Raw genomic sequence first — 26,436 nt, forward strand, 5'->3', positions numbered from 1 at the left:
ACTTAGAAATGGCCTGTTTCGCCATAGTACAATTATTATTATTTCTAATTTTGGTTTTATCATGGGTTTGCAGAATAATATTTGTTCACTAAGCCTAAAAGGCAGACACCAATGTTTCATGTTTTTACCAATAAATGGCTCTGCGTCTTCAAATGTGCTTTTATATTATTGAAATGTGTTATTAGACATAGACTATATTGGTAAAATAAATGTAACGGACTTCCACGACCCGCATTGAATGTGACCTGTCGCATCTCATGTTACACGCAGAAACCGAGGAAGACTTTGCTGATCTAATGGAGTCTGTTAGGCTTGTGAAGGAGGTGATAGCAGCCGTTGACAGTAAGGTAAATGAGCATGAGAAAAGACGCCGCCTCAAGGAGTTTCATGGCCGAACAGACAGCAAGTCCATTATGATGATGAAGAGTGGTCAGATATTTGCCCGAGAGGATCTGCTGAGGAGGAGGCTGATCCACGATGGAGTGTTGCAGTTGAAGAACAACCAGGGAAGACTTAAGGGTAAGAGGACGTGGACTGACTGCTTCACTTCACACTAACTTACCACATGGTCATGCTTGATTACTCCCAAGGAGAACCTCAGATTCTTCATCTCCACCACGTCTAGCTCCGCCTCCTGTCTTTTCCCCAGAGCCACTGTCTCTAAGCCGTACACCACTGTCTTGTAAAGCCATACTGCTGCTCAAAATAACTTCATTATATCCCTATCACTGTTCAAAAATATAAAATGCATTCATTATTATAATTATTAGCATGAGCATTATTAGAATCAGCATAATTATCATTATTTGTGACGCTATTATTCCACTATTTGTGGAATAAGTCAGACTTCCATCTTCTCAGCTCTCGGTCTATATTAGAAATGGAAAACGCCGCCATTAAAAGATGGTTTTAAAATACAATTAAAATGGAAGACGATTGCTGGCTGGAGAGAGGAAAGCCCCCAGGACCTGGGAGAATTCATTATATTAGACTACAGTCTTTGGCAGGGTCTGACCAATCAGCTCCAGGAATAACCTACACGCCCACAGTTGATCGGCCCAACACATCTGCAACCCATCGCATGCTCATTAAGGGATAACAGCAGCAGAGAGCTATTAAAAGCATGTTTAAACTTGGACATATTGAAGATGTTCGAACGAAATTGGAGTTGTAATACAAATGAACCAAAACCTTAGATGTTAGTAAATGCAGGGTTGTAGAAGTAATCAATTCTTGGATCAGCTTACCCACAAGCTGTTTTATAAGTCTTGTTTCCTTGTTCCAACTCATCGTGTGTGGCTTTGCTGCAGCTCAGGCTTTGCTCCTGCCAAGGGGACTCGATTCTAGCTGCACTTTCTGAGCCCGGTGTCGTCACAGCGCTCAGATTAGTGCAAATTGGTGCGCATGCTGAGTGAAAGGTTCAGCTAATGCCACTTTTCAGACCTGTAATTTGCACCCGTTCTGTGTAATCGAATCACAAATAGACAGCTCAAAGTACAGGCGTGAATCTGCCCAAGACCCTTATTATTGTTATTTACGGAATTTCTTTTCTCTGTACATTATTATTCATTGGAAATATGAAGTACATGAAATGTATTTGAACTTCTCATTCATCCAACCGCAATGACTTCTCTCCACACTGTTCTTCAGATGTCCATGCTCTGCTGTTATCAGATGTCTTTGTCTTCCTCCAAGAGAAAGATCAGAAATATGTCTTCGCCATGCTGGTAGGATCCTGCTGTTTGTATCTCCTCCTGTCACTCTTTCCTTTCTGCAGCTGTACTCTTTGTTTCCCCACCATTGTTTCCGTAATAAAAGTCTTAAGAGCACAGCCAGATGTTTGGCTAATGCTTTCCTATCCCACTGTCGTTGCTGTTAGCATTAGTTGCTCTGCTTTCCTTTCATATTGTGCAGCTGGGTAGTCACTATTAACGTGATCCAGTGATTGAATCTGTTTGCATTTTTTTTTAATCTGCGTTGTAATAAACTATAACCCCAGTGCATTGCAGATATTTTAGAAACAGTTAGTTAGTAAGTTAGTCTATTCCAAAACTTTCGTTTAGAAAATGCATTTCTATTAAGAGTTAATTTGAAGAATATTTTAATACATTGATTGTATATGGCTGATTGATATGTTTAATGTTGGTGAGCTGATGAATAACCACAGCAAAATGGTTTCAGTGAAATGTTAGTTACACTTTTGTACTGCTCAAAATCTCTTTCCAAGGTTGGCCGGTTTCCTCTTGAATGATAATTAGCAGATTGTATCTTTCCCTCTTCCTCACATTTCTAATGGTCTGTTTTTACAATCCTCCTGTTAACTCCACCTATAATCTTAATTGTTCCCTCTTTTTCCCCATTCTTCTTTCCTCTGCCTTGTTTCTTGTCCCTCCCTCTTTCCATATTTGTCCTTCCTCTCTCTTCTATTCACTCCCTCTGGCCTTCCCCATTCTCCTTTCTGCCTTCCCCACCCTCATCATTTGTCTGCCCTCCTTCCACTCTCCTCCTTGCCCCTCCCATTGTCAGTTTTTTGATCGTTTTTCCTTGTTGCCTCCATCAATCTCTCTGCTTCTTTCCCCTCCTTCGTCTCCTTGTAGGACCAGCGCTCCACAGTCATCTCTCTCCAGAAGCTGATTGTGAGGGAGGTTGCTAACGGAGAGCGCGGCCTCTTCCTCATCACAGCAGGCATTGAGAAGCCAGAAATGATGGAGGTCCGGGCCAGCTCAAAGGACGAGCGTAACACCTGGATGCAGCTCATCCAGGATGCCATGCAGTCCATGTAAGTTGGATTTATTTGTATGTTGATGTGCTTTTAAAAGGTGTTACATCATCATGTTATCCTGATAGGCCCTGATCAAAGCTATTCACCTTAAAACCATGATGTCTACTGCAAAAAAAAGAAAAAGAAAAATTGCACTCAATTGGCTTTATATTCTGTAGTGGCCTCTCAGGGTTCAGCTATAATATGTTCATGTTGTAACCGAGGATTAGACCTAGCCCAGCTGTCAGATTGTAGTAAACTGTAAGTTAACAGAGCACTTTGCTATCAGTTGGCTGCTCCTCCATGGCGATGCTAAACTGGCTTCAGGGGCAGCTCCTTATGACCAGACGTTTATCTGAATGTAGCCTGTGGGACATATTTACTAGTCTTGCTACCAGTTTAAGAAAAAAAATCAAGTTAAGACTGCGGTGGGGTGGGAGCGCCTGTCTGCAACATCCATCAAAATGCTCTGATGTTGATTTAGGGTTAAAAAAAAACATCTTATTTACAGGATTGTTTTGTTTAAACTTTGAAATGGTAGCATTCGTCTTCAATAAATTGTTTTAGTCATGACCCATCCTTTTAAACCTCTTTTCAATCATTTCTATGAATCAAGCGTTTAATCAATTACAGATTGACATTCTAAATTATGTATATGGTGACATTTTGTAGATAGAGGGATTGTGTTTTAATGTTGCCTGGTTCGACAGGGACAAGGATGAGGATGAAGGGATTCCCAGTGAGACGGAAGATGACAAGAAACAACTGGAGATGAAAGCAAAGGAGATGCGAGGTGATAAAAAAAAAACACCTCTAGTGTGTTTTTATGAAAGGGTTTGCTCCAAATCCCACAAATAGTTTTCCTCACTCTCTTTCTTCCTATCCTTCCCCACTGGTCAGATCTGTTGAAGCAGAAGGACACAGAGATCATGTCTCTGCTGGAAGAGAAGGTGCAGCTCTTTAGGGGGATGTCAGAGGGCTTAAATCCAGGCGAGGACGTCTCCAGGCAGGTCCAACCTTTCTTCAGGTCAGCCTGCAGCCAAGAACCACCCAAGGGAGCATCTGTGATGAAGGATGCCCTACAGGAAGGTAAGAGAGAGAGTTTTATAGGATAAGTAAAGTTCCATAACTTTGTTGTTCATCATCTATTCTTAATAATGAAATTAAATGGCTTGATCATTTTTATGTGGCAAAATAGAAGTGGACACAGGTCTTGTGGCTGCCAAATCGATATAACAGCTGGCAGGACATTTGTATCGGCAAGTGCAGCCACTCAGCACCAATAGCTTTTAATCAATATTCTTGTCCTTCACCAGAAGCGTCTTTCCAAACTTTGCATTCAAGCGAGAAGCAGTAGATGGTAATGCAATGACAGTGTGAGGGGGACCATGCCTGTTTCCTAATTATATGCATGTTATTCCTGTGATTTAAGAAGTATGAAAATATTAGAAATATAACCGACTCTTTCACAAGTCCAAAAACGAGAGTACTAAAGTATGTACTGCGCCATGGAAAATATATTGGGGAAAGTTGTTAGGGATGACAGCAGAGTTCTGAGTACTGTGGCTGCATATTCTGTTTCAGAAGTGAGAAGACCGCAGTGGAATAGAAATCATTCAGGAGGAGAAACGAATGAAATCAGTCTCCCATTCATCGTCTAAAGAGCAGATGCATCACGAGCTTGAGATTCCTGCGTTTTATAGATACTAACTGATCTTTCTCGTTTTATGGAAATAATAATATTCTTTATTGGTCCCTTCTGAACACTGAAATTAAACTAAACTGTTTTGTATTTGTTGTCTGAGATCAACATGTGAATCTGCTATACCACGTGCTGTTCATTCACCAAGCAGAGCAGGTGTTTGAACTTAGGGTACTGATGAATAATCTTTTGTTTGTGATCCAGTCTGTGCCGGTTTTGCTCAAATGGACTGTCCTCAGGACATCCTATCCACATCTTGATGGACTTTTCTGTTATTTCCGTCCAGTATTTTATTAAATCTAGTGGGATCACTGGACCTTCCTTCCAAAACGTGACACCACAATGCGATCTACATGGGTTTCTCCCTTTCATTTCAATGAATCCACAGTGGAGCAGTGGTTCATAGAAGTGTTCCGTTTATTTCTAGCTCGGATAATTCAAATTCCAACACACTATTTATGTAATTCTCCACCTTGTCTTAGTGCTTACTCACAAATTCTGTGAAGCTGAGGCGTTGAGCTGCGGAGAGATTGCCCTCAGGTTAATCAGTCAGGGACGTGCAACAAAAAATAATCCTACTGTAATCAATAGAGTCAATAAAGGTAACTTATCCAGATCTTTATTTATTTTGTTTATCTTTTATATAAGTTACTTTAGATGTACTCTTTGTCAATGGAGACCTGCGCATAAATTCAAGATAAGTAGAAATTTGCGTTCATTGTCATTAGCGTGACAGTTAATTCCTGACCAAGGCACAGAATGGGAAATCTTTTTCTGCCAGGTTCTGAGCACATCAAGCAGTCACCTAGAGTAGAGCAGATCGCAAGCGTTTAAGGACAATACAAAGTCATTCTTTGAAGCTTTTGTCACTGTCAAAAGCAATGTTTGTAGAATATTAAGCAGTATTCCTTGGTGTCCACCAACATAAATCAGTGTATTATCTTCACTCCAAAAAAAAACAAGTTATTTGTGTTGCTACCTGGAGCTGAGTGGTTAGAGCCGTCAGTCTTTTGGGAAGGGTGAGACGTCAAACACAGACGCAGCCGCCTCTCTCAGTGATTTCCAAGTACTGCTGCAGGCAGAGTGTGTTCCACAAAATGATGTCAGTGGTCCACCAGACCAGGAATCTGCTGTAGGGTTACAAATTGTGTAATTGACCTTCAAGTACGAATTGTTTTCAGCTCTAATGCTGGAGAAATGTGTCGAGAGCTTCTGCAGTGGATTCCACGTTTACAGCTAGCAGCAGAGGTTGAGCTCCATTAACACAAAATGCATTTGTTACCAACTCTTTCTAAAGCCAGTGGGCAATAATTGTTGACATGTGGCATGTTAATTGGTACTAATAATATCATTTCTTCTGCCGAGGGTACGATGTGTACTCTAAGTAATAGTGGCTTTGCGTCTCCTCATTTTCACTGCGAAGGTCACAGATCTGCATTAGCAGTATACAGATGTGGATACGTTTTGTAGTTTCTTTCATTTGAGTTGGTGAGGGTATTCAAAGTTTTTGTAAAACAGCTCTGCAGTTAAATAAAAGGTCTTCAACAGTTGCTTAGCAACAGCAGCCAATACCAGGCTGACAGGAGAAGTGCCTGGTAGGATTCATGCGTGGGGAGCTGAACAGTAACACAGTTAGCCATGATAATTCACTTACTGATGTGCAGATTGTTGGTTTCCCTCTGTGTGTGTCCACAGTGGAGACGTTACAGGCGCTGGTGAATGACAGTCTGGGCGGGGCAATGGCCAGCATCCAGGAGGGCGGAGGCGCAGGGCCGGTGTCTTTGCCCCGTCGGGCTGAGACCTTTGGGGGCTTCGACAGTCACCAGATGCATAGCAGTAAGAGTGAGTCAGCTGCCACATGCACGTTCTCCAGTCTAGATTGTGCACAATGGTCATGTGGTCAAATGTAAGCGCCCAGACTACATGATGGAGTCCTGTGACAGTCAGATCAGCGTGTTTTAAGATCACTCTTGGTAAATGTAATGAATCCATCTCTTGTTTTCAGGGAAAAAAGCTAAATTATTTAGTCCTCAGTTGTGAAGATTTGACTAATTTTCTTTAATTCACCATAAAGACCATCATTTCTTGTATAATCAGTGTTAAATGACTCAATTATCGCTGGACGTGCAGGGCAAAAATCACTATTTATCATCTAATTATTTATCGACTTCATTTGAAACTGTGACATTACAAACTTGAAGGTTACTTTACCAGCATATTGGCATATGCGCGACAGTATTGAAAATCTTGTGCATCTCCTCTTGTAGTTGGCATCTTATTTTGCAACTTTTTCATTCCTGCTTTCTGTGGTTTCTCTTCTTGTCAGGCGGAGACCGAGACGAGAGCGAGGATACAGTCGGAGATCTGCGCAGGACGGAGTCCGACAGTGTTTTAAAGAAGGTCGGCATCTCGGCAGCCAATTGTTGACTCCGAAGTCGCTATGCCCCCACACCATAATGAGAACCTGCACCCCTGCTTGGGGGTGCACTTGTCCTTCAACATTAACAGTACCATTAAATTCATTTAGATGGTTCTTCCCCTCAAGTTAATTAGTCTTTTGACCCTTCCTGCTATGTTCAGTTGCTAATGGCGACCATCAGTTGAATAAGCATTTGGCTGTGGATGAAAATGAATGGACTGCGTTTAGTTGCTGCTGTTGCAGCTCTGCATTGGATTCTAGCTGTTTTACTCATAGATCCTGCTCATATGCAGAGACTGAATTTCACACGTTCAGTTTTTGCACGTTTTAAGGAACAATAAGCTGCTTTTAAAAATATATATGATTTATTTAGTCCGTTACCCAACTTGACACTTTGCTGCTCCTTTTTAATTATGCTTGAATAAAAAAAAGCAGTACTTAATGTTAATTAGCTTTTCATTCTGGGCATAAAGTTCACTGGGGCTCAGAGGGAAAATAAGGTAAAATTACTTTTTCTGTCAGGTCATGGTTTTTCATGTACCGGTAAAAGGATAATACTTATTTGAATATGTTTAGTGCATTGCTGTTTAAGATTCAGCTGCAATGCTTCCATATTAACGAGATACAATAAGATTGTTGCAACACATCCACAGTATCACATTCACACAACCAAGTATAGCATTCTTTAGCGTATCCATTCATGAATACACGTCATGCAAGCAAAAGACTTTATTGTCCAAAGGCATTATTGTCGCTGTACAGAATTGAGTGTGTTTTTTTTGCTTGTGTGCAGGGGGGAAATGCTAATGTGCTTCTGCTGCTGAAGAGGAACAGTGAGGTAAAATTGACTTCCTGTCGCCATCTCAATTAGAGCCACCGTTTACATGGAAACTGTTAAAAACTGTGTTACCATCATCGTTAGCAGCATCATTTAATGCAGAATCTAAAACAGCAGCTGCTGTGTTGTTTGTTTTGTCATTGACTAAAGCACACTTACTTCAAAAAGGTAGATTATTAGAAAGGTCGTGTCTGCTTTTTAAATATTATTAAAATTAGTTGTATATGAATATAGAGAAAGCTGCAGGCTAATTTTCATAATGCAGTCCAGCTGAGGCTGATAGGAGTCATCATTTACTGGACAGGTGGGTAGTGAAAATTTGATGTTGGGAAATGAAGTGATCACCAATGTGAAGGATGCAAGGATAAGTGCAGTAAATGTTACAACAATCCATGCACTGCTTGTAAAAATAAGCTGTAAAGGATATATATGTCTGCATATCCTCCATGCCCATCGAGAATCATGTTTCACGCTATTTTGATGAATTGCTGTGGATCCAAGGATATTAATTGTTCAATTCGGTGTTATCTTAAGTAAGAGCATAAGTGAGAAGATGGATTAACTGATTAATCGACTAATTGAAATGGTTTGACTTATTTTCCTCTATTCTCTTTCTATCTCTATCTCTCCATTTCTCGCGCCATTTGTGCTAGTTTTCTTAATGAGGTTAATTTGTAATTTAATGTTGATGTTGACATATTGCTATAGCAACAGTGTCAGGAATGAAGCAGTGTGGGTGAGCAATTCTCAAGATATCAAGTAGTCCCTTGCGTTCAAAAGCGCTCTCACTTAAAATATTCTTCATAAATGAGTAGTTTCCTTTCTTCATCCATTACATTTAACTATACTAAAAAAATATACTGGCTATAAGATCACTTTTTATTTTAAATTATAAAATGTTGGTACACCCCAATTTGATTTTTTACCTCCCACCATGGTCCATTTGTTATATAGGCCGTTATCGACACCGTGCTGTATTTATCTTGTTCAGAAACACTTCCTTCAGACATTCTCTTGCGGTCTGTAGAGAATGTTAATTGGAGTATTCTGTGACAGCTGAATGCTCAGTGGCCTTGTCTCTGTTAGTGTTTGAATGAAGAAAAGGTCACATCATTGTGAAATCAAGTCAATTTAAAGCTGACTGAAAGCACTTATAAATGCATACAATGCACGGCGAGAGCTAATTAAAGGGAAAAGTCAGCATTTTAAAGAAAGCACTGCAACCATCCATGGTGAATTTCAACTATAAGTCGGGTACAGTAATAAACAATGACGCCAACCAAACAGATTTCACCATGCAACAGGACACTCGGTGACCCAGCTTTTCTTTAACAGCAGGTACTCCACAGTGTGTCCAACCTGCACCTCCTGCTCAGCACTCTGCAGGTAACATACAAGCCTGAAAGCATCACTTAATGTCAAACAAAGAGGATAAATAAATCGTAATTGAAGATGTTTTCAGGTGTAGCGCTTGCATATGTAACTGACCCGGACTATCCGTCCTGCTGCTGTGCTTGTGTCTGACAGGCTGTGGTGGTTCAGCAGGATAGTTTCATAGAGGACCAGCGGCAGGCCCTGAGTGAGCGCTCCTCCTCCTGCACGTCGTTATCGCGGGCGTCCTCGCGGCCAAGCACACTGATCGAACAGGAGAAGCAGCGCAGCCTGGAGAAGCAGCGGCAGGAGCTGGCATCCCTGCAGAGACAGCAGGCAGCTCATGCTGAGGAGAGGAGGAGACGGGAGAGAGAGTGGGAGCTGAGGGAGCAGCAACTGACTGAAAGGGAGGGGCTGGTGCACGTACAGGTAACTGGGCCTTCTTATCCATGAGTAATAAATAGGTAAATATTTTACTAACTACCTGTGTGAAATCCCACATTTCCTACCAGATGTGTCTGCATTCCAGTCATGAGCTTTAAATGCAGCTCGTGAGACCAGCTCTCTCTGATGAGAGATAAGTCAGAAAGTTTTTTCCTGCAATTTGCAACAACTAGGACAACAATTCCTCTTCAGAGACAGTTAGAAGCTTGTGTTAAAGAAGAGAGAGTACCGACGTGTATTTCTTTAATAGAAGGAGACATTTGCATTAATGTGACCTTGAAGGGGCCCCAACACATATCTGTACTCATTTCCTATCTTGGATAATAGCACCTTATACAATCCAAAATTCCTAAAGATAATACAATAATTTGTTATCTACATGTAATTCAATGCAGTTGCAAAGACCAGATGCACAATATTTGTTATTGTTTTATTAATATATGCGCTCATTCTGAATTTGATGCTTGTAATTAGAGCTCATTACTGGAGCTCTTCATAATCCACTGCATCTTTTGAGGACCCAGACTGTAGCGAGACGCTACAATGTGACTTCATTGTCTTGCTTAACTTGTTTGTATTTGTCGTTCCAAAATCAATATGTGCCTTTCAACATTGATGGTTCCTCTATAGTTGTGATGCCTATACCAGGGGCACCAACACCCCCCCCCTCACACCATCACAGATGCTTTTAAACTTCCACCTGGAACGATCATCTTCTGATGATCTTGCACTTGTGCATTGAAAAGCAAGGGTTTTCATTAAAGGGTGAATCTTTCCTCATCAATGCCTCTGAATGGCTGAAGCCTTTTTCAGACAGACAGCATTCAACACTGACAAAATGAGTTCCCTTCTTTGTGGCCCGTTTTGGTTTGTTCAGAAAGGATCAACCCAAAGTGTCACAACATCACATTGTTGGCACGACGGGTAACGCAACCCTGAGCATAAACACATATTGACATATGTCACGTTGTCCCCAGTTAGAGGTCGCCTCTGTTTCCTATTCAAGTAAGACTTCCTGTTGCTGCTGCACATTTAATACCCCCAGGGAAGGATGCACGCGTGAGCCGGTTACAAGAGTATTGCATGTCACGCTCCTGACCCCCGTCAGTGTTGTTAATGCCTCCGCAGGCTTCACAGAGGTGGAACAAACTGTCTCCCCGTCATTATAGTCCAACAGATCAGTGCAGAATAAGGTGTTCCAAGCATGAAATGAAAGCGCTCTCTGATTGGAACTGTATTCTTTCCATTTCACACTCCATCCTGATACCATCACCGGCTACCAATGAACCTCTTTACCTGAGGAGTGGTCCATTCAGGTGTTGGAGAGCTTTCCACAACGATCCCAGTCTTTTCTTGAAACCATAAATAAATATAAAATTTTATAAAATACTTTTTCCGCTGTTAGAAACCACTCTATAGATAGAGGCAGATATTTATATGGCCAACATTTCAATAAATCCATTCTTGGACCTCCAACCCACTGCAGGTGGAGGATGTGTTGAAGCAGCACAGGGACCTGGAGGAGGAGAAGAAGGAGCTGCAGCATAAGAAGGACGAGTACCAGAGAGACTTGGAGAGGCTGAGAGATGCCCAGAGGAAGCTGGACAGGGACAGGGAGGCCGTGCAGCGGCAGTTCAACAAGATGGGGGAGGTCCGCGTGGCCGAGGTGAGCAGGGACACTTTACAAATGATGATAATGATAACAATGACGATGCCATGAGCTGTTGCCCCTGCAGGGCATCTTTCAATGAGTTGTTGTTTCCCCCCAAGGGCACTTCAACAGCGTGTTTATTGAACCTGAACCTGGTTGCTCTATAAAAGCTTTTTGAAATATGTTAACCAGCAGACAGTGCTGCACTGCATTCAAAAAGCAGAGTTACATTCCCTGGCTTCTATTCTATAACCTCTACATAGATTCATATACATTTTCCACAATTTAAGCCGTTTTTTCTGGAAACAACCTTGCTCATCTTCTATTTATTACAGTGTTGGTAAAAAAAAAACCCATCACCTTTCATATATATTTGCTTAAGAGATACAGGTAATGACTTCACATCTTTCTTCTATCCCTTGCTTCCAGCGGACTCCTTCTACAACATCGGATGAATCCCATGTCCCCGGCAGTTCCAGGTCTCTGGAGCTGGATCCACTGGAACTCTCCTCCTCCTTCCAAAGCCTGCAGCTCCAGCTTCCCAAGCCCAAAGGGAGAATCCTCAATCCCTTTACCTCATCCTCCAATCCCAACCTCAAGGGCACTGAAGCCAACAACCAGATCTCGAAAAGCCTGCTGCAGCTAGCCAAGAACAAGAGCAAAACAGACAAGGAGAAGAAAAAGAAGAAGAAGAAGGGCAAAGGAGGGAGTGCTCAGACGGAAGGTAAGGAAGAGAGAACAGGAGAGAAGGGACAAGAGTCAGTTTGGTTGAATCATTCATTGAGTGAACAGGTTGGACTCAAGCGTTTTTGATTTTCAAGATAAGACACCTGACGTTATCAGACAGAAGAAACATGAAAGGTTGATGTATGGAAGGAAGCCAGCAATGGACCAAACAGGAAAATGTACTCGCTACTCTCACTTCAAGCTGCAGTGCATGCTGGGTAGGGCAGATCAGGAACTAAATTTGATGTACATGTATTAAAGTGGAGGGATTACATCTCTCAGCTGGCCAGAAAGATGAGATGAGATATTAAAGTGGTAGTTAAATACATCTGTCTTTTTAAGAAAGATAATTAGTAGCTCTAGTATTATGAATTAAATATCTGAATTGCATTTGAATTAGAATATTTGCGGACATCATTTCTGTATTAATCCAAAGACGACACTGAAGCAGATTTCAGAGACAATTAGCGTGGTTCATATGTGGATTGATCACTAATCTATGTACATCCATGTCCGGGACTGCTGTACCCCACCGTGACCTGCAAAGCGGAAACAAGCATAAGGGAATGGATGGATGGACTTTAGGAAGAGTTTTGACGCCTTTCACGTTGGAGACGTCTCAGGTTCAGCTGAGAAGGCATTTGGAAAATGTTTGAATGAGTCGCCTTGCCTTTCTGGAACAGCAGCACACTGAACACGATACGCACACCTTACTTAAGCAACAGTAGGAATTAAAGGAGTCGATACTCTTGAAAGTAAAATCCCTCTGTGTGTAAGAAATGATGGCTGATGAGCAGCGAGCTAACGCACACAGCTGCTTCCTGAGCGTCAGTTCTGGAATGGGCCTGAGATGACTCGGGCAGTGGGTGGGTGGGGGGGTGATGCAGCGCACTAACCGTCCTCAGAGATGAGACATAATCCTCTTAACCCTTGTGATGGTGACACTTACTCCTCTCTTCTCCTCCCCCAGACCCCGAGCACCTCCCAGAACCTCCTGTGGATGGGCAGATCTTCTTCTGTTGAGTAAAATGACTCTCCTCCTCCTCCTCCGTCATCATCAGCAACCCATCACAGCTGTTCTAACATCCAAAGGAGAGTGTTGCTGCCAAGTAGTAATAACATTCATCTTCACGAGTAAGGCTGCAGCTAACTAGCAGGCTCTCTGGCACCTTGAAAATCACCTTGAAAAGACTTTCAGTCATTTCTGCACATCATGTCGTGCTGTCAACTATTAAATGCAAGAGAAAGACAAAAAATATATTTTTATTTTTAAATTAAACCACGGGTCTTAGTTTCTGGTAAGTTAAATATGTTGATGGTGTGAGTACGTATACCCCCGCGGAGTGCAAAGTGAAATAGCACATTTTTAGTTTGCCAGAAACTCTTTTCAAGATGTTGTGGTTAAATTACAGCAAATTCAAGTATTCAAGTTGAAGAATCTGCTTACTTGTCAAATTGAAGTCGTGTGAGAGCAGATTGTGTTACAAGCCCTGTCCAGCATGTCAGATGCTCAGCTTCCGTTTTGTTTCCATGGTTATTACTGGGTCCAATCAGCACCCTGTAACAGAACCATTACATACCACTTGGAAACAGATGCTGAATGTCAACAATCTCCATGCGGCACTGGAAGCTCCTAATCATCCTACCTTATTGGTTTAATGAAACTGAAACCACAGAGGAAAATCTGTCCGTTGTTTGATGATAGAATGTTCAGATCCACATTGAAAGTAACATTCCACTACTGACTACTCACTTTGTTCACGGATTTTGCCTCAGGATTACAAGCGAAATGGGATCGACGCCTCCAGTAATCCTCTATAATTACCTAATGCCATTAATCATGTTCCCTGGCTGGTGTTTAATGCTTCTGAAGCAATGATGTCTCCATTTTGGAGTGAAACTCTTCAGCTGTTTGTCTGCTACACCAGACTCCGCATTGGGATATGCATCAAATGTCTCAGTCTTGTATTTCATTGTTTCGTAGAGCCTTGGATGGTTATTAATTTGATCCTCACTTCATCTTATTTAATATTCATCTTTCATCTAAGTGACAAAAAGCGTGGCTTTCCTTCAGTTTTTTTTATTTTTTTTATTGCATGTAACCTTTCATGTAGCATACGGTTTCTGTCAGAGTTGAGCTTCCTGTTTCTACCCTCCTCTTCTTAATAGTTCCACACAGCTGATGGCTTTGGGAAATTTACGGGAAAAGCAGCTGGTCGGAGAAAACTGAGAAAGGGCATTTATCAAAAAGCAGCAAATGATGTTGTGTGTCCCTTTTTGGACCTTTGATGACTGAACCTGCTCAGCGGGTACCGCCTGAGTCTCTGATCATTTCAAATTAACCAACACTCGGTGTTGTTCAGCACTTTGGTCCTGACATGTTGATGCAATTTTTTAGTTATCAGTGTAAGATATCAATCAATGAGATCCTTGTGTTTTTGTGTGTGTGTAAATCAAGGGCACTGATTCGAATGAAAAGCAACAATGATCCAAAGAGAGAAAATGTACTAAAGAACGTTAACAATGCTGCAGTGTCCCCCTGCTCGGGTTTCAGATCAACAAAGGGCTTTGCGGCTTTTAATGTTTGCGAGGTGGCGTGAACCATCTTGATTTTTAAGCATGTGTTTTAACTCCACCACCGAGCCCAGATCAAGGGCCGCAACTACCTGCTGGACAGGTAGGAAGGGAAAATGTGTTGGGTGAATGACAAAGCGGCTCCAAGGACCTGCTTTCTAGCTGCCTCTTTGTCTTGAAGTGCTTGTTTGTTAACCTGCTGTCTCTGTTGAGGATTTGATTTCATGTCCGGGCTGGTTTATTATAGTGTGTCTTCTAAGAGGCTTACAGGGCTAGCCAATTAGTAGCTTCATGTCTTTTTGTTTATGGTTCGAGTGTAATCCTGTTAAAAACCAGAGAAATGGGCTTTGTTTTCTCCTCTCCCTTCAGGTGGGCTTTGGCCACTAGGGAGCACTGCACCTATTGATTAAAATTGTTCCCTCTCTAACAAAAACAACTGAAGAGCAGAAATGATTAAACTACTCTTTAATTTCTTTTTAATACGTCCTTCTTGCTGTGACAAATTGTCATTTTTCTCAGCAGGTCATTGCCGTTCAGTGATAAGCGCAGTCTTTCGCGCTCTATTTTCCCCATGACATTTGTAATTGACTGCAGCAACAAATACGTTGTCAGATTGTAATTGGTTATTCAGTGAAACCAGACAGCAGCTTTAAAATGAGAAAAGACATTCTAACGACTGGAAGGAGCAACTGGGCAGAACCACAAACCTCCCTCTGCAAGGGACAATCAGCAGATGCGTCGAGAAAATGAACTTCGTCCCAGCGATGATGGTCCTGGTGATGAGACGGATGTCTCTATCAGGGGGACCCTGCGTAGCCTTAAATCTTAATGATAAAGTGCACTAGAGTAGAACCCAGCATCTTCTCAGGAGAAACAGGAGGGCTGTACACCTCTGCTTTGAAACACTTGTACCATGAAAGTGGTACAGAATTGTTTCATTCCCAACAATGTAAAAAAAAAAGGGCAAAGAAAAATATGTAAATATGATTCATGTATAAAACAAATCAAATGTAAAAAGTTTCCGTTTGTGATTTATTGCAACATTTTGTAAGAATGTTTTATTTATGTTCTATTCTCACCCTTGGGGCGATGTAAAGTCATATTTCTCTCATAATAAAATCATAATTGAAATGTTGAGGATTTTGATTTGTTATTTCTTTTATTACAAATTTCTGAAAATGAATGACCTTGCATGCTTCAATAACTATCACCTCATTCACTGACAAGTGTAATTACATGCTCCAACCCCAAATTATCTATTGACTTGTTTTTTTTAGCTGAGATTGATTACGAGAAGAAGAAATATATCGTTATTTATCGCTCCGTCTATTGCCTCAAAAATATTGAATAACATCTATCATAAAAAACATTCTACATGGGTAAAACACATTTTATTGTACATCATGTTGTACAATAAAATGAGGCTCACCAGATCTTTGATTTGTTCTAATCCTATAAGTGTGATGATTAACCCTCATTAGGGCAAGAAAACAATTGTTGAATTATACAGACATCACACATGTTTTAAGAATAAATATTAAGATACTTTTTAGAAATTTGTTTCTAAATGTAACATCTTTTAAACAGATATGAATGCAGGGCCTGTAAGGAGGTATATGCTCCATGTTTACTTGGATGTAAACTCCATTTCCTGTGAAATGTGTCTATCTTCGGGAGAGGGTTTCATTTTTCTGATGTGAAATATATTTATTAAAGACATTATATATTACCGTATTTGTAGATACTGTACTGTATTAAAAGAGAAAATTGCAGAATTTTCATTCCCTGCTTTTATTAGTCTAATGTGGGCGTAATCTGATCATATCTGGGGTTTGCGTTCTTTTGTCAAGCAAAATATGGAATGTAGTGATTTGCACTCCAATAACCTTTTCACATTTTTGAGCAATAATAAGGACTGCTGGAGAACATAATCAGACACATCATCTATCACTATTGTCAGTTGCAACTCTTCATTTCATTGTTGCCCAGCCTTGAATCAACACAAAATTAAATGCTTGTGACTTGACTTCAAAGTAAAAACTGATCATTAATCTCTAAAATGGACGAGAATATTTGGATCTGAATTGTCTTCTCTTGCTTGTTTCAGAAATGAGATGTGCTTTTCTCCTTTATTGCAGTAAACACTTATTTTCATTAATCCAGTTGCTCTGTTTCAGTTCAGCTGCTACCCTGAAATTCTGTAAGTGGTTTGATTTCCTGTTTCCAGTGGTACTGCTGTTAAAGCCGCGCCACTAAAGGGGCAGGTGACAGCTTGATGGATTGGCAGCCGTGCAGGCTCGCAGCGGTGCTTCCAGGGAACCAGCTCCTTTACTCTCCCATTGCTGCAGACAGCTTCCTGCTTGCTCAACCCTGCAGTGTTTTACCTCTAGAAAAATCAACTATGAGAATTTATCACCAAATCCTTAACTTTATAATCTTGTACTGTACATCATGGTTCATCACCATCACATATTTCGTCATTTCCCCATAGAGCTCGCTCATAAATTAAACTTCAGAATCTTTCGGCAGCCTTTTTTTTTTTAATTTTCAGACATTATCTGATAAGACCAAAAGCAAAAGTGAATAACTTCATGCATTAAATTTAGTTTACTGGAGCTTACCACTGCAGAAGCTATCCTTCTCTTTTTAGATTATTCCCACCAAATCAAAGTTGTGCAGCAGCAAGTTTGTTGGCAACGTACGGCAGAAAGTGCTTTGCCTCTGGGTGATGAGGATAGTGAGGGATGGATCGTTCTTACAAAAAGAGGAGGGAGGCGGACAGACGGGGAGATAGAAAATATTATCTTCACAATGCAATTATTACAAATAAAACAATCCAATTATGCCTTAGAAGAAAAAAAGTGGCTTGTAAATAAGTGTGTTGAGCTTAAAAGAATGACTAACAGTTGCAATTATTGCAGTCATACTGATTAATTATATGCCAAAGATAAGATAAATCCAACAGGGCCAAATTAATTATTGTCATATCATGATCAACAAAGTCTGTCAAATTGATAGCTGTAAAGCAGCTTTGAGCTGAGCCCTGAGGCAGATACGCTGCAATCCACCTTCCAATAGCTGCAGTCTCCAGGCCAAAGTGAGGGTTTGTCTTTGAGGTGCACTCTGTAGCTTTTTCTGCTCATCAAATCAGCTTTACTGCTCCCAGTGTATTTGCATGTGACTCGAAGAAACATTTACAGGACTGGAACATTTTTATCCATGCACACTCGTGAAAAACTAGAATAACTATAAAAAGACAGTAAAACAATTGTGTTGCTGTTCATTTGCAGTCTCAAAATGATTTCAATTACTGTCAGTGATATTTCAGGTCAATCATATACATTAGTATATGCAAATGTACTATACTGCATGTAGGTATACTTTCCTCCTATGACCACAAATATCACTCTGAAAATTTGATTTTTTTTTTTAACTCCAATAAAAATGATTCAATGCTTCAATTTTAATCAAGATTGTTACGTTTTCTTTGAGATGTTGATCTTCGCTGCAACAATTGCTTCATAATGTTGACATAATTTTCCTAAGCAGCCAAGATTGTGATCATTACTACATTACTCCTACTATTTTTGGACAGGACAAGTATAGCATGTTTATAAGGGCATCAGTTTGTATCCAACATGAAATCAGCAGGGAAGCAGGACTCGCATGCCTTAGTTTAGTACAAATATTGCAATTTGTAGATTGATTTTCATTGATTGATTTTCCAACCGCTTTATCCGTAACTGGGTCGCGGGTAGTGCCAGAGCCTATCCCAGCAGCCAATGGGCGAGAGGCACCCTGGACAAGCTGCCAGTTCATTGCAGGGCCACACAGACAGACAATTATTCACACACCTGCGGAGAATTTAATGTAACCAATTCACCTAATTTGCATGTTTTTCGTGGTGGGAGGAAGCCAGAGAAGAACCCACACAGACATGGGAAGAACATACGCACTCCTCACAGAAAGGCCCCAAGTTGGATTTGCACCTGCAACCTTCTTGCTGTTAGGCAACTGCGCCCACCACTCCACCACCATGCTGCCTAATATAAAACCGCTTACTGAAAAATTCCTGCTTTTAAATCTGCTTTAAAATGCACTGACATTTCTAATTGATATTGTATGGTGTAACAAGAAGTTTGCATATTTGAGGAACATGAAGCTCCTTCTTCATTCAGATGGAGTCCATCTCTCTGATTGACTATTTACTTTTGTAGATTTGTTTTTTGTTTGGGCCCCTGAGGCAAATTTCCACTTCTTTATCTGCAAAATCCTCACGCTAACTTGATGTGTCTGCCATTTGGTGTTGCGCCAATGTGCAGAACTGCCTGCTGCCTCAGAAATCTATGAACATTTGTTGCCGTAAATGCACAACAAGCTTAAAGGCATTAAAACAGGTGGAATGGAGAGGAAATACATCATGCACAGGGTGGGAATGATGACAATACAGATTTATTATTGCACCCAAAGGCAAGTCAATGCTGTTCGTGGATCCTCTTTGTGTCCCAAGAACTTGATTCATCTGTGGCCAAAGCAAATGACTTTTCTGATTGTCTTTATTTTCATGGTTTCCAGAAGGGGCTCTGGGCTGCCACTGTTCTACACCAGCTCCTGTTTGGGGCTGCACTGCACTGTTTTCCTGACATTCTGAGTCTGTCATTCACGGCATTATGGAATTCAATCTTTTATGAGTGTCTGTGAACAATACAAAAATAGTAGCACTACTTTGGCCAAACCTACATGAGTAAAAGGCAGCATTCTCTTCATGACCATGAACAGGAGGAAGAGTGTAGATAACATATAAATAACAACAGGCGCTAAACAGGCTCCTTCTGCATGCACATGCCTTCCTTTTTAGGACACAGGAGAAGAACAGTTCAAGAACAAAGAGCAGGAGTTAAGGATCAGCAGACAAGCCCATACAAAGCAACCCAAGCACAGCCGCAATGAACTGAGGTACATTCTCCCAGTGGATATTTACAGAATGCTGAGTAGATATTATTCCAGTCCTCCAGGAGGTTTGAGGGAAAACATGGCTGTGAGCAGTATCTGTACCACATCGAGTCGAGCGCTCACGGCGGCAGCAAGGATGGGGGGCGGGGAGATGTGATGCCAGGTCCTCCATCTTGCTCAGAGATGTGAGGATGATTTAGGAGACCTGTCTGTGCCAGGGTGTCGAGAGAGGGAGCGGGGCAGAGCAATCCTATTACTCCTCAGTGACCCTGCCTTAATGCACAACTACACACACGCACTATTCCGGTGTCTGGAAATCTCGCAGTGTGTCCAGGAAGCCACCACCACACTCTGAAATGTGTTTCACACACTAGACTACAGTTACTGTGTGTTAATAATTGAAGTCACCTGCACTGGCCACTGATGTAACTAAAGCCGCTGTACCATTGAGTGATTGACTTTATTTAGCCGTGGCTCAGGGGCAGCAGAATGGTTCAGACCATCTCAAACACTCCTGGGTGGACTGCATGATGTCTGGCTCAGTTGTCCAGCGTCCAGAATGCAATCACTTGGATTGAGTGACCCGCTGTCTGTGTCATGCAGAACCACCCTGCGGTTGGCATCTTTGCTTTATGGTGGCACATTTTTGGATGATTTTCTTCAAAATGTTTGCAAAGCACGTCACCCCCCCCCCCTCACCTCCAGTTCCCCGTCGTCCTCAGCTGTACTTTGTGTTTAGTGCTAATCAGCAGGTGTTGGTATGCTTAACGGTGAGCATGGGAATCACGCTGCCTGCTAAATCAGCAACATTTCCTTTGTGAGCATGTTACCATGCTGATGTTAGTGTTATCTCAAAGCAATATGTGAATCGTTTGATGGATATCAAATGGCTGCAGACTCTTAAAAACAATTCTTCCAGAAGTAAAGGCAGATAAGTAATGCATTTCTTCTCATCGTCATTATTGAAGTCCAGCAGAATGACATTTTAGCCACTCACTATTACTGGCCTTAAGGATATGCTATCTGAGAAACACTTTACCTTCAAAATATTTATTTTTCATCTTAAATGATCTTAATGCGTTACGAGTCATTTAATAAACAGAAAGGAAGCAGAACACAATCTGAAAAGCTCCTGGTACCTATTCAATACAAAGCATTTCTTCAATAATGAGAGTGAGCAAATAACAAGGCTGTATGTTTTTACAGTTTAATTTAGGGCCACAGTTATGGGTCAGAAAAACAAAGCACATACAAATGTATTCATGTAGACATCAATCACAAACCACAGACCACCATAGCAGATCCTGAATTGATCTCGCTTCTTTAGGTTTGTTTAAAGAAGCAACCTTCTCATAGAATAGTGTGTAACTCAAATTTCGCTGGAAATTGTACATTGAAGTTTCTTCTTTCCCTACGAGCCGCGAATGTTCCGAATTTTTATCACGAGTAAACATCAACAAATTGTGAAAGAGCAAACAGAAGCCAGTAATTTAAATGGAAATACAGTATGTGATGTTATCAGGGCAGTCTGAAAGCATGGCCTCTAATGAGCTGCTGTTTTTATTTTACAAATTACGGAAATGGCAAATACGGTAGAAAAATAAGCCACTGCTAATGAGCGCTCTATTATGAATCCCTTTGTGAAGTCCTGTTTGCACAAGACAAATGCTGCTTGGCTATAATCTCCTGTAAATGCCTGTTGTCTGCCGCCTCTAAAATATTACATGCCATTAAATCACAGAGTTGCTGCAGGACAGAATGTGATGGACAGACTTATATTATACATAATAGTGTGTCCCTTAATTTGGCTGCTTTTCTTTTGCTCATACATGGTTTAAAAGCGACCCATGAGCCTTTTGGATTAAAATGCAGCTCTTCTTCCCTGGTGGCTCTGCGGTTTAATGTGGATTACGTATAGTTATTTATATCCTCCTCAGAACTTAAAGTAATCTCCTTTATGTCAACATATCTGATGTCACTCTACTTAAAAAGAAAAAAAGAGAAAGCTCGTCATTATTCAGCAGTTGGATTTCTAAGATGGTGAACTAGAGCGCTGCACCATACTCGGGGGGGCAAAACACCCCCACAGACATTTAGAAGACGTTCGCCTTAAGTGCTCCAAGCGAAAATATAAACAGAATGTGTCACTGCCACTCACATAAACATAAAAAAAAGTGTGCAAACACAAAGACGTGCACAAGCTCTGATTTTCTCGGATCTCCTGTTTGCTAGTCATGTAGCCTGTTGCTACGGTAACACTCAGCCTGTCGCATCTAAAGATATTGATGACCTCAGTGCTGCCTGATGTGATCAGCATGATTGGTGAAACCCATGGAGGTGAGGCAGGGAGGCAGAATCCAGGAAATTAAACCTTTGCTGTTGTGACTACACCTTCAGCGTTAGACGTGTATTTCTATTCTGTATTAGTAGCATGCCGAGGGGGAAAAAAGATGAATCTAATATGATGCTGGACTTCTGAAAACACTGTTGACATTTATATACAGCTGAATATAAAACACTGATTAACATTCTGATTTTCAGTAAATCAGAACTAAACTAAACACAAAGCTATTCTCTGGTATAGGTTCATAAATTCAGGACGCTTCCTTTTCACTTCATTTGAGTTACACATAGAAATCAGAAGAAATCATAGGAGTCAATGATAAATATATTATTATTATTGGTAGTAGTAATAATAATCATCATCATCATCATCATCATCATCATCAATTCACTAAGACACTAAGAAGAAGCAACCTTGAATCAAAGCAGTCAAGGCAGATGGCCACCCACTATGACTTTTGGGTTCTGCTCAAGGTTTCTGCCTGTTAAAAGGAAGTTTTTTTTCACCTCCTTTGCCAAAGCGCTGTGCTCATGTGAGAGTTGGGTTCTATAACAGCAGTTCTTTCTCTGTACTATCTGGAAAATGCCTTGAGATAACTTTTTTTTTAAAGAAACAACCCATACATTTTCACAGTAATTCTTCTTTTCTAAGGTTCTTGATGATCTTAATCTTTAATGGTCATTATCTTCTTCATACACATGTCTTGTTTTCTTTTATAGACTGTCTAATCAAACCTTTAAAAGCAGCATCTGGTTGGAAGCATTTAATACCTCAAACTAAAGCTGACCAAGGGGCACAGGTTTCCACCCCTGGAGACATTTATGCCAATCAGATTGGTAGAATAGAATAAATGCCAGCCAGCCTCACGAAGCACATAATAAGCTGTCATCTTTTGATCTTCATTACATTCTCAACCATCCGACTTTGTCTTCCTTGTTAGTGAGAGCTTTTACCTCGACACTGTAAAAGCCATGTAGAAATAAGGGTGTTTAAAACTACCAAGAAACAGATAAATATTACTGATGAACCGTTTGCTCTTGATGGCAGCCTACAATACTACACCATGAATAAATGCAGGCGGTTCCAAGTTCAAGGACGTTTGTTAGAATGGAGTCACTCTACTGTGCACAGTAGCAATAGTGCACCTGATGGTGCTCGAGGAACAGCCTTGTTCTGAACACCAGCAAGACCAAGGAGGTCATAGTGGACTACAGGAGGTCCAGGAAGACTGAACACGCCCCTCTGTGCATACGAGGGGAAGCAGTGGAGCGTGTAGAGAACATTAAATTCCTGGGCATCCACATCTCCTCTGACCTCTCCTGGACACTCAACACCAGACACCTGGTGAAGAAGGCCCAGTAACGGCTCTTCTTCCTCAGGAAGCTGAAGCGGGCTGGACTCTCCTCTGTGCTGCTTGACAACTTTTACCGGGCCACGATAGAGAGCATCCTGTGTCTTAGTGCGACCGTGTGGTACGGCAGCTGCACGGCACAGGACAAGGACCTATCCCGGGCGGTGAGGACAGCTCAGGGGATTGTGGGTCACCGTCTGCCTGATTTGGACTCTGTTTACACCTCCAGAGTCCAGAGGAGGGCCAGACGCATCGCCACAGACCCCACCCACCCGGGCAACAAACAGGTTCAGGACAATAAGAAGCAGCACTGCAAGTCTCAGAAACAGCTTCTTACCCTGGGCTGTGAAAGCAGTTGTTCCCTTATATTTTGAATGGAACATGGAGCACATTGAACCATTTATTTTGTTCAAATGAAAAAGTACCGGTAAGCAGATATATATTTTTTTGAATGTGACTTAATATTTGTGGTTAAAAGTTGCACACATAATTTATGACATAAGGACACTAAAGTGGTATCTGATTTGAGACTACACACACTACACAGGTATACTCATATACTGTATTTTGCATGTGAGTACCGGTAAATGGAAGTACAGTATGTGATTTTGGATACAACAATTACCTGAGTGGTAAAAGTGAATCATGGTAAATGTAATTTCAATCTGCCCTAGCCCCTTGTTGCCAGAGTGGGTGCTGTTCATCAACATTTACAACGTCTCAGTTTTAGCATTGCAAAGCAACCTCGTGTTGCCAAACAGTCATTTGGTCAATTCATGCATTTTAACTTTTACATCTTTTTTGCATGTTTTGGGTGAGACGTTCTGTTTAAGTATCATAACCTCCTTTCTTCCTTTTAGCATTTAATGAAATATTTGTACACAGTAGATATAGATATAGATATAGTATGTACAAACTACTTTGTGTGAGTGCCAAGATGAAGTGACCCCTTGCTCTGACAAATGCACGAGTCAGCCTCCCAAAACCTGTGTCCCTTCAGTAATTAGTGTTATATCTTTTTACATTTACCACCTAATGCAACAGCAGTAGCCAGCACTCACTGTTCCCAGTACCAGGGCAGGACTTAGACGTTGGCTCATTTTAGCATTAAATGGGGCTAACAAGCTCCGCTGGGATTGAGCCTGCACACCAATTGATGTCAGTTTAGAATAGTTAAGCAGAGCTGATAATGCTTGCAGGAATGTCCCAGTGGCCCAATGCTCTTGTTTTTCCACACTGGCTGATAGGAATAGAACTGGACTACATATCCCCATGAGCTTTCTCTTTTACTCTTTAAAGAAAATGGCTTTTAATGGACTTGTGTCCTAAAATTAGTGCCATTTCATCTGCTAATGGATTCTCTTTGAAGCCTGCTTCTTACTTGACGAGGAGACTTTCCATGGGTGCAAGTTATTGTCTTGGTAATTATCATGCATGCAGTGTTTGATTTAACCAACTGGTGGTGATTAGCCTGGAGTTTTGACTGCAGTAACTTATATTATGGGGGGAAAAACAAAGGCTTGTTATCAAAGTCCTCCTTTTTCATTCTCACTGTCTCTTTGGGGTTATTGCATAGAAAATAATTTGTATGCAACAACACTTACCTCACAGTTTTGCTCTTCCTTGGATGTTCCTTGAAGCCACATCCATTGTGGGCACATGCGGACATGAACTTGCTCCCCTGTGCTCATTGTTGGGGGATGTGGTCGGAGACAGAGTGTAATTGAGTTCAGTCTATTGAAGGGGCTGCTGCCTGGCAGGAGGTGGCGGGGATGCAGAATTAATATATTTTTAAAAGCCCACCTTTGAAACTCCTTCAATTCCTCTAGCACAGTTTAATATTCAGGTGATCCTGGTCCTAAATTATCATATAGTCGCAACCCAGAGCTGCAGAATAGAGGAGATTTGTGGCTGGCATGAATCCCATGTAAAGCTGCGGCTCCATTTACACAACGCTGTTGCGGAAAACTCTTGACTTGACTTTTCTAAAATTTTGACTTTACTTTTCAAAGATTCTGTGTTTCCATGACATCACATAATGACATCTCAATAGCTGTTCAGTAAATCTGCATTTGATGAGTATTAAACAATACCAGGCAGTCTGATGCCCCTCTGTTGTTTTAGCAATAGGATGCCATCCGCCTGTGTGCATAAGGTTGAAACTGTAATAGGCTGTCTCAAAGAGGTTCAGTGATGTTTTTGGTTTCAGGCCTTCAAAACGCCGTTGTGCAAAAGGAATTGCAACAAAACAAAACTCTTTTAGTGGAACAGTTGTTGTGGAAATGGTTTCTTAATCTCTGCCTTTTTAACAATCTTCTTGGTGCCTGAGCAAGGCACATAATGATGGCTGCACTTTGGCTGCACGCGACAGTACAGGGGTTCTACCAATTTAGCAGTATGCAAATGTCTCGGTATGAAGCAGGGGCATAACAAAAAAAGCAGCATGGTGACCAGCTGGCTCGCACCGAATAATTACACTTAGTTCAAAAATAGATCTCAGAGCCGGGACACTGCAGCAGCTTATCTGTGTCTCTGTTTTGCGCAGTCTGGTCAAACTTTGACGCTTGTGTTTTTGGTTCTCCTCTGCATGTCACACTGCTGCTGGCAGAGGCATGGTTTTCAGCCTTTGGTATGTTACACAGCAGCAAAAGATTTCAAACACATTCAGAGCCCTATTGGTCCTTAAAAAAAATATGAATATTCATTGCTGCTTGTTATTACCACCACCGAGACCCATTAAACCTCAGTTACATTTCATTTGAATCCCCATGGGGGCCTTTGCTGGTGTTTTCCTAAGAACGAATCACTTCTTAATTACACTGAGAAAAATCTTTGTTTTGTCACCGGGTGAATTCAATGGCTGCATTGTATAGGGAATGGCAACAGATTACTGCAGAGACCTTCTGGTACCCTGTAGACTGCAGGGACATTGGATTGCATCCATGAAAACTTGCTGACTGGAACGAACAGGGAGGGGATGCAGCGCTCCTCTTTCAGCCAGAAATAAGAACGTGTCAGGTCCTGGTAGCTTTGTTCATTTTGAAGGAGCAAGTACTGGAGTACGGAAACAATTCCGGTTTAATGGACCATTGTGCAGCACAGTGTGCATAGAAATAGAAAAATCCGTCCTTACTTTGGGCCTCATTCCAGTTTGTTTCCGGCATTTCTTTTATTTCTGATAACAGGATTAACATGAGGGCACATAGCTCTTGAATTGCCCTGATTTTGAAAAAATGGGTCTAGACTGTTGTATTTATTCAGTAGGCCTACTGGTCTAAAGTTTGGATACATCGCCGCATTCA

The 26,436-nt window shown here is 41.3% G+C and overlaps 1 protein-coding gene across 1 annotated transcript in view; it reads left to right on the top strand.

Annotated features, from left to right (window-relative positions):
- The window catches only part of LOC137912590 (A-kinase anchor protein 13-like), a 46,576-nt gene extending 33,590 nt beyond the window's left edge, over positions 1–12,986 (top strand). The window contains exons 20-32 of the mRNA XM_068756727.1: positions 271–519; positions 1,651–1,727; positions 2,598–2,779; positions 3,472–3,554; positions 3,662–3,850; positions 6,159–6,305; positions 6,790–6,863; positions 7,676–7,720; positions 9,056–9,106; positions 9,248–9,520; positions 11,022–11,201; positions 11,616–11,910; positions 12,883–12,986. Of these exons, the coding sequence (XP_068612828.1) occupies positions 271–519; positions 1,651–1,727; positions 2,598–2,779; positions 3,472–3,554; positions 3,662–3,850; positions 6,159–6,305; positions 6,790–6,863; positions 7,676–7,720; positions 9,056–9,106; positions 9,248–9,520; positions 11,022–11,201; positions 11,616–11,910; positions 12,883–12,935 (1,898 nt within the window). The 3' untranslated portion in view covers positions 12,936–12,986. The remainder of the gene's footprint in view (positions 1–270; positions 520–1,650; positions 1,728–2,597; positions 2,780–3,471; positions 3,555–3,661; positions 3,851–6,158; positions 6,306–6,789; positions 6,864–7,675; positions 7,721–9,055; positions 9,107–9,247; positions 9,521–11,021; positions 11,202–11,615; positions 11,911–12,882) is intronic.
- The last annotated feature ends 13,450 nt before the right edge of the window (positions 12,987–26,436 follow it).

Source organism: Brachionichthys hirsutus, unplaced genomic scaffold (genome assembly GCF_040956055.1).
Source record: "Brachionichthys hirsutus isolate HB-005 unplaced genomic scaffold, CSIRO-AGI_Bhir_v1 contig_200, whole genome shotgun sequence".
In the NCBI taxonomy this organism is placed as follows: Eukaryota; Metazoa; Chordata; class Actinopteri; order Lophiiformes; family Brachionichthyidae; genus Brachionichthys; species Brachionichthys hirsutus.